Genomic DNA, 15,887 nt, shown 5'->3' on the forward strand with positions numbered 1-15,887 from the left:
AGGGCCAGTTTGTACAGTAGAAACGCATCCTGCCTTGTTGCTGCTGCAGCTCCTGGTCCACTGATCGAGTGCTCCCTGCCCCACAGCCTGTATCTGATCGTCATACAGAGGTTTCCCCCCCTGCTGCATGCGTTTACATCTCTCCAAGTCCAGCCGTGGTGCTCACCAAGACCTCACCGCTTGGATCTCATCTTCCTACACGGAATACGCACGACTCGCACTGAGCCAACCGCTGAGGCGAAAGTAAAACGCCAGGATTTACCTCCTCGGGTTTAGTCCAGACCGAAACGAGGCTGGGATTTCCTCTTATCATTTGATATTTGACAGATCCTCTTTTTTGTGTGTGTGTGTGTGTGTGTGTGTGTGTGTGTGTGTTGGGTGGAGTCAACCCGGAATTATCCAAATTGGAAAACCATTTGCACATTTCAGGTAGGTCGGCGGCTGTAGCCTACATTAATCTGCTCATAGCCGAGCAATGCAGCGAAGCATCCATAGATAATTTTCATTTAATTCCTTCATGGAAAATCATTTGTTTGTTTTTTCATGATGTGTGTGGTTTGCTGTTTTCTGCTCTAACCAGGCCCGCAGCTCGCGCGGCGTGTGTCCACAATTGAATCCCTTTAGAAATAAGAGTCGCCCATGTTTGACAGATCTGCATCAACAATTAGCATCGTTACATTCGGATAAAACGCTATCGATCCCGTTAAAGCCCTAAATGCAGCCGTGTGAGCTACAGGATGGACGAATCGAAGGGAAACCTAAATGGAAGAGGCCTGGTAGCTTCCTACGAGGGTGTGATTAAAAACTATAAATTGGCTTTATAGAGCTATGAAGGGTGGGATTGGAAAATGAATTCACCGTCTGCATCCCCCTATTCAAAAGATCTCCTTCATAATATCTGCACAAATACAATTTAAATTCATGCAGCGAAAATGAAAGAAATAACACAAAAATCCACATTGAGAGTGAATAGATTCAACAGCACCCCACCTCAGTGAATTGCTTCATATGTTCATGCACATTATTATAAAACACAGCTGTGGTTTGGTGTCATCTCTGCTATGCTCTCTGCCAAAACGGGACATTTCAGGAGTGAGGGGGTCAAGGGGCCTAAAATGAGAGCAAGATTTAGTCAATTACATTGATAGATGCAAAGAAAGACTGATTGCAATGGAGCAGATTAAATCCACTGCAGTTGCATTGATGCACATTGTGGAGAAAGTTGAGAGGATGAGGGCGAAGAGTGGACAGATCTCCTCCAGAGGAAGAAAAGTTGCAGGTTTGATTCCCTTGCAAAGGTCCCGAGAACCGATCATTCATTCAAAGGAAACGAGGCAACTGAGGTTTGCTGAAGTGCTCTTGAGCAAAGCCCTTGAGCAAATAAGAATAGCTTAAAAAAAAAACATCCATGAGCACTGACTGTGAAATGACAAACCGCTGTCCAGCTGCTGCCTTTTAAGCTCTTTCTTTAGATAAAATGGAGCTTTGCTGCTGTAAAACAGATTCTCCCAGACAAAATGGGTCCTTTTTAAATAAAAAGGTTGTGGCAGAGAATGGCTGCTCCAAGGGGGGGTTAGGGACATTGCCAGAGGGGATGCTGCTTTGTGGTTTTAATGTGATGTTCATTGACTCTATGTGTCCCCCTTTGTGCCTGTGTTTGGCGTCACAGGAGCACCATGAAGGACGGCATCGCCAACAACAGCACGGCCAGCATCTCCCATGCCAGGAAAGCTGTGGAGCAGCTGAAGATGGAGGCCTGCATGGATAGGATAAAGGTACAGGCTTATTATTTTTACCTGCATCTTTGAGCAAATGTATTTACATGTTTCCATTTGACCAAATATGCAATATGCGTGGATTTAAAACTCGCCTGGCCGAAGTGTATTATTCTAAAAACTCCATCAAACAAACAAAATTGTTGGAAGCTTCGCGTATTGTCATTTTATGCAACTACAAGCTTTGTTAGGGTGTATATTAATATGACACATGTGCTAAAATCATGGCTAAGAATCCGTGCATCCACCCTTTATACACATGGAGTGGTCAGAGCAGTACAATATCCTCTTCTAGATGAGTGACGGTTTTCAGCTCCTAGCAAACATTTAATGTTTATTCATTTAATGTCTGAACAAAGCAAAAACAAAAAAATGGCGTGCTTAGAATTGGGAACATTATCATACTTGCCGGTCACGGCTTAAAATTTGCACACAAAATACAATGAAAATAATCATTTATTTAACCCAGCAGCCAGACTGAAACACTGATGTTATTGTTGTCACCGTTGTCCTGGCTGACATGTTCCTTCATCACGATGAACACTGTAGTTTATTGTGACTCACTCCCACATACTGTACACTGACCTGCTGCTCTAATTACTCACCAGTGCACCAAACGTGTATTATTCCGCGGCTTAAATTAGTCCCTTATTATTGAACTAAATAACTAACTTTAGTTCTGTGTCTGTGTGAGAAAAGTTTGATTAAAAACTACATTTCCCAGCTGTTTTGGGAAATTACTAACTGCTGCTTCTACTTAGCTGTTACTGAAAAGTATATATCCATGAGTGTTTTTTTAAAGATGTACTTCTTCAGTTGGAACAAATGGGGTCTGAGAGCCTTGGAAGGTTTTGAATAGGGACTGAGACATTTTTTGTTTTGGTCCTTTTAATTGGATTTGTTGACAATAACAACATTGTAGAATATTGACAGCCTTATCCTTTAAATGTCCCATGGCATGAAAAATTCCCTTTATGAGGTTTTATAACATTAATATGAGTTAGAAATTGTGATAGGTGTAAACCGAGCCCTGGGTATCCTGCTCGCAAAATTACGAATCCCACTATGGCCACGCCAAGACCTGCCCTACGAAGCAGCTCGATTGGTTGGGGTTAGGCATTTCACCTCCAGTGGTTAAGGTTAGGGTTAGGGGATTGGTCAGGGGATAGGACCTGTACATGTAAGCATGGACGCCTGGCCAATAGTAGTGTGTGAACGCTATTGAAGGGCGGGTCTTGGCGTGGCCATAGTGGGATTCGTAATATCGCATCCTGCTCTGCCTTTGAGAAAATGAAAACTCAGATGGGCCAATCTAGAATATTCTCCTTATGAGGTCATAAAAGGCAATGGTTACCTCTCCTTTCGCTGCTTTGCCCGCCCAGAGAATTTGACCCACCCATGAGAAAGAGAGAGACATCATGGCTTTCAAATGAGCAAAGTGGCAGTTGGTCAAGGTCACATCCCCTCCCTCCACCCTTTTGCGCTTGAGCTTTAGCCATCACCTCCTCTGTCACAAACTACACATGCTTTAAACCTCCAAACACAAAATTAAAAGAAACAGTTTGACATTTTGGGCAATAAGCATATTCACATTTTTGCTGAGAGCCCGATGAAAAGATTGATGCCAATCTCATCTCTACAGTAAATGTGAAGCTACAGCCAGCCACCAGTTAGCACAGTTAGCATAAAGACTGGAAACAGGGGGAAACAGCTGTCCAAAGGTAAAAAAAAATCGGTAACACTATACTTGAAGGTATCTACATAAGAGTGACATGACACTGTCATGAACACATCACACTGTCATGACACAGTCATGACACATGAAGCCTAACCCTAACTCTTACCCAAACCATAACTTCTATACTAAACCATAACACGTACTAAAAGAAGCGTTATGTCATAAACGTTTATGACTTGTTTATAATGTTTATGACACGTTCATGACAGTGTCATGTCACTCTTATGTAGATACATTCAAGTAAAGTGTAACCAAAAAATCTTCCTACCATCAACTCCAAAGATCATTAATTATCACATTATATTTCATTATAGCTGCTTTGGTTGGAAGTGACTGCTCCTGGCCAAGAAATAGGCCTGCAAACAAACCCCTATAAAACATTTAAAAAATGTACCAATTTCAACAAACAAAAGATATAACAACAATGTTGATTAGTGAGCTTTTGAGGTGTTGGAAGGTGAATTTTGTTACCACCAGACTCGCTGTTTCCTCTTGTTTCCAGTCTTTATGCTAAGCTAAGCTAACCAGCTGCTCTCTCCAGCGTTATATATATACTGAAGAGTGAGACGTGAGAGTGGTATTAACCTTCTCATCTAACTCTCCGCCAGTGTATTTTCCAAAATGCCGTACATCTTAAATGCAGGAACAGACAGTGTTTCAACTTTACACCAAAACAATTCTAGATGAGGTCCTCATTTTATGTTGTGCACTATTGTGCATTAGTTGCCATCTCAGTGCATTATGAATCCATTAACCAATATATTGAATTGGCTGATGCAGTAGCAGTAAACCATTACCAACGTCATGTCTTTTTCCTTCATGGAGTCTCTGTTCTTTAAAAGAGTAGTCTACCGATTCAGCGCTACACACCTAACAATGTCCGACATAAAGAAGATCAAAATCTATGCAACGTAACCACAGATATCATCTTTTATATCCCACACATTATTCCTCCTTATCAAAACCTTGAGCCTACATCTCCCACAATGCAACTTGGTCGCCGACAGTTCTGACAGAGATTCAGGTGTGTTATGCTAGTAGCGGCGAATGTAGCCTTGAGCCTCTAGCAGCTACAGATGGTTATTCATTTTCAAACTTGTAGTCTTCAGCCTCAATCAACGCTGACTCAAGTGACATCACTTGAAGCAATTTATCTGACTTTATTCAGCACACTTTGGTGCCATAAAGGGCGTTATACAAGTTTTTTCACGTGTGTGTATATGTACATTAATTATCGACCACAAGTAGATTTTCCGTAATTTATTTTTAACAGCCGACTGCGAGTTGACAACAAAATGTTTCTCAGCTTAGTTTAGTGCAACTTCTTCTGACAGACGTCACATGAGGCCTTAGTTCACCTCGAAAGCACCGGTGTCGCCGCCTCTCAGTCAGAGTGTATCCACTGTGCACAGCTGGGAGACCCAAGTGGCACCAATGTGGTAACTGTGAGGGATGAACCCAGAGGCATGCTGGGCTTCGGTGATTGTTGACCACTTCTGACACCAATTTGGGCCATCTTTTCTGATTGTAATCATAGATATTGTGAGCACTTTCTCATGCTGGCTTCTTCTCATCTTACATCGCCAGTGTTCGATTTCAGCAAGTGTGCAGCAGGCTTGCGAGCTTAAAGTCTCTGGTTCAAATTCCCGGTCGCAGCAAAGACCTTGTGGACATGTAAAGTGTTCACTCATAATAATCATATTCCTGATATCCATAACCTCTTACACTAGACTCTTATTGTGAAGCAGTTCAGGCCTCATAAAGAAGAGCATGTGTCCTCATCAAACAACACCTGCTTAAATATTTACTTTTAAGCCCATTATGCTCTTTATGGTTGAGGTCAGTCCCCATGCTTTAAAATATTGTCATAATATTCTTACTGTAAGTAGAAATTTCTACAGTCCCTTAATTAGATCGAATCCTTCCTAGAAGTCAATATTTTTACTGCAGGATGTTTTTACCCCAATAAATGGCTATTTTTCATGAATATGTATCTGGCGTGTGAAGTGGCGGCTCTTACACTGTTCGTGAATTACTTCCTGTGCAACTTAAAAGGCCGTGTCGTCATCTCATTTGGTATTCTCCTCGTGTGCTCAGGGAATGATTGCCCCACAGCCCGAAGCTTTTCGCTCAGCATTATAGCCGAAGACTGGAAGCCTGCCATCCCTACTCAGCACAACTAAGGCTGCTCACAAAAAAAGAACTCCTCAAAAAAACCAAAGTGATTATCCCCAACGTGTAATCAGAGTTCGGAGGATGTATCAGGAAGACCTACAATTTAACCTACAAGTTGACTTTTTGGTCTCGTTTAAAAAATATTCAGATATCGACATATTTTCTAATGAGGAGAGTTGGAATTAATATACTTTTAATCATCTATAATCATATCAATCAAGAAGTCATTTTCTCATTGACTGTAAAAGAAACATTACCATATTTTTGAAAATGTTACTTTCAGTGGATTCAAACATGCGCAACAGAAATATTACCTTAAACAGAAAACATGCAATATTGCAACCAACTTTTCATAATATTCTTTAGAAAATACAGTATTAAATTCAAGCCCAATCAGTGGTAATGGTAAAAAGGATAAATCCCCTGACTTCAGCTCAAAGCAGTAAGTTGAGGCCAAATCGCATCAATATTGCCATTCATTTGCACTCAAAATAAGAAATCTGCAGTGTGAAAATCTTTTAGCAAGTTTAACTAAAACTTCAACTTGTCAGAGACAAAGCTGTTATTTATTTTTATAGGAAGCTAAACAGCCAAGTTTCTTTGCTTGTCAAACATATATGAGTTCATTCAATGAGTTGTGTGTTTAATCAGCCCTAAACTTCTGATTTCTTAAAATAAAAACATGGCATTTGTAATAATGTGACATGGTTTTCAGCTAACTGTAAGGACCTTTTTATATGAAATTTTTGGCAAGAGGTACTGGGTTCACATACGATTTTACTTTGTATCAGTACTCACATTTCTCGACAAATTATTAGCTATAATAATGTTCCAAGAAAAACTTAATGCACTCATTAAGGAGGAGAAACGTTTCCACTGATGAAGAAAGCAGGTCACATTAGACCTTAAAGGACAAATCCCGCGCAAAATGAACCTAGGGGTTAATAATAATGTGTACCGAGTCGACCGTTCTCTGGGATTTGTTTTCATGCTAATCAAATGTGACCAGTTTTATCACGCCAGTCGAACGACGAACGCTGTGCAACCAGTAACCAGTAATATAGCTCAAGCAGCGTTTGTCGTTCGACTGGTCGTGACTGTTTTCCCAAGATGGCGCCCGCCTGTATACGCGAACAGTCTTTTTAATAAACTGTCTGTACACTTACAAAGTTCTCAATACTTTGGTTTACATGTAGGGACCCTCATTATGCTACCGTGGAAGTGTGGTGCTATTTTGAGCCTTGTTAGTGGTATAGAAATAGCTATTTCTTTTTACTTTTACCCGGGCCTCGACAACTAGCGTTATAAGCTAATTAGCGATTTGCGATAAAACTGGTGACATTCGATTAGCATGAAAACAAATCCCAGAGAACGGTCGACTTTGTCCTTTAAGCAGTTATACGTTTTTAATATATATATTAATATATAATATATTAATATATTTAATTTATATTACATTTTTGCTAATTCAAAAGTGAAAAAATAACTGAAGTCATCAAATGGGATAGTTGGTGTGTCCCTCTAAAAACTGATAGTAGGGTAGCAGCATCATTTCACATCTGTATTATTTTCTCAGCAGCAGCAGTTGTATGATTGAAAGGTTTGTGCTTTAATAACCACTTGGCACATGAGGTTCATCGCGTTCATTCTTTATTAACGGTCTCAAAAAAAAACAGCCACTCAAGTAGACTGTGGACGCAAATAAAAGCAGAGAAAAGTACAGAGAGTTAAACTAAGCGAGCCACGTCTGGCGATCCCTTTTTTTTAATTAAGGAACCTGATGCGGGAGAGTGTGTATCAGTGACGAGAGGAGTCTCTGTGCTGCTGATTGAGGGATCACCACATTCTCATGAATTGCTCAATCAGCCAAAGGAATGTGATCTGTGCTAATTAGAAGGACTCTCCTTCCATCATGGGGCTGCAGTGTAATTACAGTCAGTCTGGGCCTAATGACACATGCGGTGCAATACCACTTCTTGTCCTGTGGGGCTCCTGTTCTCTGCAGAAAGCCTGGCTGCAGTTACATAATTATATAATTATTGCATTTACTTTGATTAGGAGAATAATTAAGCTGTTTAGGTGCATTGCAAGAGAAGGCTTTGTTAGTGTTCCCACTTTGTGCAGACTCCGAAATAGAGAATAGAGACAGACATTTTAAATAAACATGCAGCTAAAATAATTAATCATTTGAAATATATTGTGTCTTTTAAACAACAACTCTAAATAACTCTCTTCTAGTGTGACTAATATAATCTGATTATGACCTTAATCGACCAATTAGATCAGATCAGTTCATGGTAAACCTGGTAAACATTATACCTGTTAAACATTTGCATGTTGTCATTGTGGGCATGTTAGCTTGCTGGCGTTAGCAGTTAGTGCAGGTCATTGACTGTATATATAACTATAGGTGCAACCTCACAGAGCTGCTAGCATGGGTGTGGACTCTTAATCTTGTTTCAAACTAACTAACTGGTACGGCATGAAGTACCTTAGTGGTTCCCAAACTTTTTGCTTTATGTGAACCCTTAAAATGAAGCAAAGACCTCCTTCTCAGAATGATTCATTTGAATGATTCCTAGATGCATCTAGTGTCCCGAACACTCGGTGGGGAACCACTGAGGCAAAGATATAGTAAGTAAACCTGAAGGGATTTTGCTTGAATTTCTGTTATTCTAAAATAGCTGTATATTGTGACATGGAAATGTGTCTAACAAGTTAAAAGGATAAGGCTAAATGTGATATTTATTATCATCAAATACCATGAAAAGATCAAAACCAAGTATTTCATGTGTACCCAAAGCCTGATACTGTATACCTCATTTCTCTCTCCTACTATTAAAAACATTAGTCACATTGTTGCACTGGACCAAATGTGTATTAATCCACAGCTGAAAATAGTCCCCAACAAATGCACTGTTTACTATTTGTTAGAAACTACAGTGCCCCGTTGTTTTAAGAAATGTCTGAGCCTTGTTTCTTTCTTCTTTTTTTTTAAGTAAAAGTATATATTTGAGAGCCGTTTTAATAGATTTAAATCTTCAGTGGACACAATGGGCTTGCAGCAGAGTGCCACATAGGGAAGTCTGAAAGAATTGAGAGACTGACAAACGCATTGTTTGGTGTTTTCATGGGATTTGTTGTCAGTAAGAAAAATGTTGAATAACAACAGCCTTATCGTTCCTTTTTAAAATACAGAAATCTCAGCACCTGAACAACCCTTTAGACATATTATTTTACGATGTGAGACTGTAAAAATGATACTGTAATAATCCATGTTTAAGGCTAAAGCTGATAGGCAGGATGATGGATTTTGTGCATTGTATTCTCTTGGGTGAGGTGAAATGGCACACAGGAGATCAGATGGCTGTGTCCTCCACGTAGATCCCTGAGCCCTCGCCGTCCCTCTGATACAGCTGCTCCTCTGTTCGCCATTTGTGGCCTCCCCTCCCCTAACCTCCCACTCGGCTCCTGAGTAGAAACCTACATTAACATGCAGTCTGGCCCTACTGTAAAATTTATAGTCACTGTTTGACTTTGAAAAATGCAACACACAACTTTTCGCCTTGAGGCAGAAAGTGTGTCGTTAGTCCCATCCTCCTTTTCCCTCAGCTGGTCAATGTCCCGCCTTAACACCTGTCAATCATCCCGATGAGCTGTCTCTTCTTATTGCCCGAGGCTGAGGTAACAGGCATCAGTGCACTCGCTGCAGGCACTGACGAAACAGAAACACAGACGGGGAAAAAAAAGAGCCATGCAACATTCATCCAGATTTTGGACGTCTCATCTGGTGCATGTTTAGCTACGAAAACATTTTCTCTGAGAAGGAACACACAGCGGGTTGCAGACCAGTGTGAGCTTCAGTACAATTAGTCTATTAAAATTAAAACACAAGAAGAGTCGCACAACTCTTCTCCAGTACTCCATGCTTTATCCACCTAAAACAAAATACAAGATCATCTAAACCCATCACTGGAATTGTTAGGTCCTTGTAAATTATAGAGTGTGGTCTAGACCTACTCTATCTATGCCCCCCTCCTCCACCTCCTCAATAGCATTTAAAGCTACAGTCACAGAAATGGCACATCCTAAGGAAAGCTCATTGTTGACTGGCTCTAGTGGCTGTAATTCTGCACCAAGGCTGAATTTCGGAAAAGAGTCTTCAGATACAGTATTAGGGGACCACTGAGGTCTATATAAAAGCATCCAAAAAAGCAGCATGTCATGGGAACTTTAACACTTTACCCATAAAATGTATATCAATCTAAAGACCTTGCAGCATCTATTGTGCAGTATTTTGTAGTTTTTGGGGCATTTTTCTGCCTTTATTAGATGGTGAGAGAGAGAGAGAGAGAGAGAGAGGTCCATGGCCGGATTTGAACTTTTATGTCGTATGACTGATGAATAATATATCAGAAAACCCGGAAACAACCTCAGACACCACCCTGATGAAGGCAAGCTAGCGGAAAATGTTGTAAATAAAGCATAGTGTGCTGGAGAAAAGTGTGACTAAGTTTTAATTGTAATTGTTCCCAAACTTTAATTAAATTAAAGATTCCGGTAAAGAGATGGAGTCATGTGAAGAAGACATCTTTGTGATCCTCCGGTAGACATACATCTTAAATTTGTGTAATAGTTATTCAAGATTCCTTTTGTTGTCATTCAGCAAAACACAGAAATGTAAAGCATGAACAGTCATTATTATATATTAGTCAGAGAATCCAGTGGTGTAGTCTAATGTATTGTAGTGGGTATTACTGTACCATATATATGTATAGGCTATATATTTTATATAAATATTTTAATATATTTCATATCAAAGTGTGGAGTCTGGGGTGTCCTCCCCCAGGGTTATTTTGGTTATTTCCTGCGTTCTGATACACTTTTATGAACCAATTTATGGTTGGAATACCTTTATTTATCTTATGACAAGGAAAACACAGATGGCATTCAAAATATATCAAAAATATGAATGGAATATAAAGCAGTAAGGGGGCTTTTACATCAGGGACCTAAGCCTGGATCACAAAAGTTGACCCCTAAGCAATGAGGACGAAATAAAAAAGGCTACTTACATTTGTCTTAAATGTGCGGTGAAGGGAGGATACTGGCGTTGGTGTAGGCGGAGCATTTGGGTCCGGTCACTACGCACACACTACGCAAGGGAGGATCGGGTCGATGAAAGCTGAGAAAAGTCTCTCTGCATGTTCTGCAGCTTTACCTTAGTTTGCTGTCACAACACTCAACCCCGTATTTGTTAACACAAATATCTGAAGTGAAAGTTCTGTCACTAAACTGTGTTGTTGGGTATCATTGCACATTTTTAGGTGAGTATATGGAACTCCTGGAGATTTCTTAGGGGGTATACTGCTTATGTACCTGCGTATCACGTAGACCACACCACTAAGAGAATCATCTGATCACGTCTTTTTCCTTTGTCTAAACATTTCAGGTCTCCAAAGCGGCTGCAGACCTGATGGCGTACTGCGACGCCCACATACGCGAGGACCCCCTCATCATGCCCGTCCCCGCCTCCGAGAACCCTTTCCGGGAGAAGAAGTTCTTCTGCACCATCCTCTGATGACCTGCCGGTAGAGCTGTACGGGTGCAGGCATGGCGTTGCCTGTCTTCTCTGTCTTCACCACACCTAAAGCTACTGGCCATAGGCGTTGAGTTGATTTTTTGCCAGGTGGACACACTGTTGTAGGTCAGCTCTGTCCTGGTGGCTGAAGGTTTTGGGGGAGTCAGCTACCAAACTGGCAACCCAGTGAGCGTATCATGTCTTGTTCAATAGGTTTGTTATTGCTTTGTTATTAGAGAACAGCCTTGCTCAGTGCTTAATGAGATGAGATATGTTTTTTTTTTTTTTCTTGTGCTAGATCTTAACTTGCCTCAGGAAACAGAAATTTGCCCAGTGTCTACGACTTTTTTAAACATTTATTTCCCTTCCCTTTATCTGAATTAAAAAAAAAAAAACATTAATCTTTGTATTCTCTTGGACATAATTTGGGTTAGTTTTTTTATTGCTTTTAGTGCACAGGTTTGACTATTTGTACCAACACTTACTGAAAGTACTACTGAAATTTGACACTTCCCTCACTAGTGGTTTCTCTTTCAGTTTGCCTCCAGAGTCACAAACAATTAACCCGCTCGTTTTAGTGCTGCAGCACAGACGATTTAGATTAGAGCCCAGAAACAGAGACCTTATCTCGCATAGCAAATTATTTCAGTTTGTGCCAACTGCTCTGGTATTACTGTAAGAAGGAGTTAGCTGCACATGAGTTCTGCTGCAAATAAATAAATAGACTCTCTATTTATTGAAAGGTGCAGAGCTAATGTTTCAACAGCGAGATGAGTTCTTCGGGGCTATCACTGTTGAAACAACCCTTTGGGGAAAAATTATTTATGACTCTGCCACCTCCTTCCAGGGCCCGCTGTAATGCATTCTACCTTTGCTGCTATGTTTGATTTACTCTTCATATACTTCATCCACTTCAAATCAGTGACACTATCGGTTAATCCCGCAGCACCCGACTGGAATATTTTTACAAGTTGCGGGACATCTTTTCCTCTTATTTCCTTAACGGCCTCATTTGTTCTCTGGGCATGTTTCCTGAGCCTGATTCTTTTTGCCTGTCCTAGAGTGAATGGCAAGGCCTTTGACATTAATGCCAAACCAGAGGCCTGCATGTTTTTGCCTCTTTTTTGACAGCCCCCTCTGTTTCCGAGGGACCGTCAGTCTTTTAGAGTGTACAGTATGTTACAGTGCCAATTTCTGTGAGAGCAGTGTGATCTTCACACTGTGCTCCCACAGCCTTTTTTCCCCGTTTTGTTTGTTTTTGGAAGAAAAAGCACACTGTCGAAACATTTCCTTTACATGGTAGTTGAATAGCATTTGCTAATTTTTACGATGAATTGTTATGATCATTATTAATATTGTTATTATCAGTAGTATTATTGAATATTTGTTGCACAGCACTGACAGCTACATGACGTGTAGTGCTACTAAGCTTGTATGATACTTAGGAGAAACATTACACACATTTATAAATCATGCAATTATTGATACTATCTGAATATTTTTTAAGAATAATGGTAAGGGTCGGTTTACATAATATGATCCCTTTGGTGGTTCAGGCTTTTTGAATTATTGTTTCTGTAAAATTAAAAGAAATGTACTCTTGGTACTTGGAAAGCCATCGCATTAGGAATCAAACTGATACTGGACTGTCACAAACTATTGGACTCAAATTGTTTTCAGGATAATTATTGTCTTAACTTCTTAAAACAAAAAACCTGAGACTGATCTCAGGGCGCTCCCACTGACCTCATCTTAAGGATAGTGCCAAATCTGAAACAATAAATATAACGACTAGAGATGAATATTGCATGGATTTATTTCTATCTATAACAGAGAGAACTATTATGATATGAAATATTGCCTCTTCGTTGACTTTCTGGGTGCTACTCTGCACATAATAATCTCATTGGAGTCCGGAAATGTCAACCATGTGCAGCTGTATTCATGAATGGTATTATCGTTTTGGTATAAAATAGCATTTAAATAGCAGGCTTTGTAAATCCTTTGATGGATCAAATGAATTAAAGGAAAACGGCAACCCCAATGTGCTGTGTCTTCAATATTTCTGCCTCGTGTCTCTCACTGACGTTTTGAGCTTTGTCTGTCTGATCCCACTGAAAGGCCACAGCAAACCGTTCTGGGTTTGACAGATGAACATGATATTCTGGTGTGTAGTGGAGACCTCCTGTGGCTGAGCTGAACCATAGGCCATCTGGATGCACTGTTCATGCACTGTGGCATTTTTTAAAGGATTGTGATTCAATTCAGCCTTAGCCAGTTTGCCTTTTACACTGCAGATAGAAAAAAAAACAAAAAAACATCTGCAGACACTGCAGGTTGCATGAAGAATGTACCTTATAATGATTCAGAGTATCAGCCGCTTATATCAACATTCACATTTTCTGTTGTAGCATTTTCTGTTGTAGCATCCATGCATGCATTTACAGCCTCACCTGGGAATAGACTGAAATCCCCACTTTCTACCAAGTTTGATATTGGTTATTTATTTTTAGGCACTTTTCAGACACTACTTCGCTGCACTTTAAGGTCTGGTGATCATATCGGAGTCAAAATTGCTTGTTTTGGACTATTAAGTCATAGCCTGGGAATCCAGACCCAAATCCAAAAGATTAATGGGTCTGGCATTGAGTAATGAAGATGGCCCAACTCGAGGGGCGGCACCAAGCGTGCATTTGAAAATCTCCCCGCACGCAATTGGATAACAATACGACCAATCACAACAATACACGGGGTGGTAGATTAAACTGTCTTCATCTGTTTAGCTCGCCTCTGGCCCGCCTATATCAGATACACCGATGCAATTGGTGCAGCTTGGCTACAAAGGCATCGTTAATGAGCATCATTACTCAATGCCAGAGTAACTCGCTGAACAAATTCAAATTGGGGTATTCCAGGGTAATTAAGTCGTAGCCAAACAAGGAAATCAACCAGTTGTTTTCCCATCATAGGTCAAGTTATAAAAACAGGCAATAACTGAACGGATTGTAGAAAACATTATAGATACTTTTGATGAATGACACTGATAACGCAAGTCAGATATCCCTGATTCAACCACACCCACACAATAGGGATGAAACGGAATAGGTGAATTTTTTAATACATGTCTATTTTCCTTACTTTAAAGTTAGTCAGTCATTTGGCTATGACTAATTGAGGTTAAAGAAAATAAATGAAATACTTAGGATTGAAAACCAAGTTTTCAGGGGCCGTAGGTCAATTTTATTTATATAGCCCTAAATCATACACCAGAAGGCTTTGCAGTCTGTACATGCAGCACCTTCTTCAATTAGTCCATCATTTCGAATAAGTAAAAAACTTTTATGGGACAAAACTTTTGGTAGTATAGAGAAAAATATGAGTTTTATGTACCAAAAACTAAAATTAGAAATTCAAGAAGTAGACCTCAATATTTAGATGGTATGCACATGGGAGAACCTTGGGAACTGACTAGATAAAAATAAACCTATATAGATCCAGAGAAAAGTGCAGTGAGTGCTCAGTGTTTTGAACGCTGCAAAACAAAAGAGAATGAGCAAATAAACGCATACACCTACAATGATACAAATGGAGCATATATAGGTTTCAACAAGTAAATAAAACGTTAAATCAGAACATTAAATCAGAACATAAACATAAACAACACAATTAGACAAGGATTGGATATCTGCAGCAGAGCAGGATGTTAGGATGTTTTTTAAGAAACCCCAAACATGCTGTGAATAGCCCTTTCCTTTTAAATGAATAATGTGTTGCAGAGAGAGAACTGAATCATTGTAATGAGTATATCTATGAATATGACTCCAAAAAGAATTATATAATGCACAGGAAAGTAATTATTCCTAGGGCAGTAGGTTATCTAATACTAAGAATCTGCGCTGAAGCAATTTTCCAGATTGAGCAGTGAGCCCAAGTGTACCAGAATACATGAGAATAGTAATCATTTCTGAGGAGATTATTTATCTACACTCACAGCATGCTGTTTGGAGCGGTTTCATTTCTACTCATAACATTGGCATACAGTATGTTGCATGCCAGTGTTTCCCATTACATTATTATTTTTTCCTAGAACGTGTGGTAAAGTTTCTAAAATAACATTTATGCAACACTGGAACTACATTAGAATCAGTACGGATGAAATGTTTACAAGCATGGCAGCAGGCGCTTTTGGTGTCGTGGCCCTCTCTTCCTTTCAGGAGAAACACTGGTGCTCTCAGAGTCAGAAGAAATACTCTTCAAACACCCCTCTCCATGCACAATAGATTCCATTTAAATAATTTATGTGCAGCACAGAGTTTTAACGGGTTTAATAAAGTTATGTTCTAATCTTAAAGCTAAAATGTGTCACCTGGCTTTAAGAGGGATACAATAATTCCTATGGTCATTTTCCACTCTGCTTAGAAAGTTCACATTAGAAATTTAGAAAATTTGAATTTCACAAAGTAGACTAAACCAAAAAAAAACTTACTCTTCTTTATGTGATAAACATAGGAAGGCCTTCCTCAGAGATACTGTTTTTAGCTCTAATCAATATTTTAATGTTTCAGGTTACGTCTAAGGACATGTGAGAAACCATTTATTGTGCTGACTTAACCATTCT

The 15,887-nt window shown here is 39.7% G+C and overlaps 1 protein-coding gene across 1 annotated transcript; it reads left to right on the forward strand.

The window, feature by feature from the left end:
* Positions 1 to 13,299, forward strand: gng4 (G protein subunit gamma 4). Its single transcript, XM_028603508.1, has 3 exons — positions 1 to 429; positions 1,670 to 1,775; positions 11,141 to 13,299. The coding sequence occupies exons 2-3, from the start codon at positions 1,677 to 1,679 to the stop codon at positions 11,267 to 11,269; spliced, it is 228 nt and encodes a 75-aa protein (XP_028459309.1). The 5' UTR covers positions 1 to 429; positions 1,670 to 1,676; the 3' UTR covers positions 11,270 to 13,299.
* The last annotated feature ends 2,588 nt before the right edge of the window (positions 13,300 to 15,887 follow it).

Source organism: Perca flavescens, chromosome 17, assembly GCF_004354835.1.
Source record: "Perca flavescens isolate YP-PL-M2 chromosome 17, PFLA_1.0, whole genome shotgun sequence".
Lineage (NCBI taxonomy): Eukaryota > Metazoa > Chordata > Actinopteri > Perciformes > Percidae > Perca > Perca flavescens.

What these genes read in the sequence shown, in the direction of transcription:
- gng4 (XM_028603508.1), top strand. Translation starts at nt 1,677, where the DNA reads ATGAAGGACGGCATCGCCAACAACAGCACGGCCAGCATCTCCCATGCC. An exon ending in CCTGCATGGATAGGATAAAG is followed by an intron (nt 1,776 to 11,140) that starts GTACAGGCTTAT and finishes TAAACATTTCAG; the next exon opens with GTCTCCAAAGCGGCTGCAGA.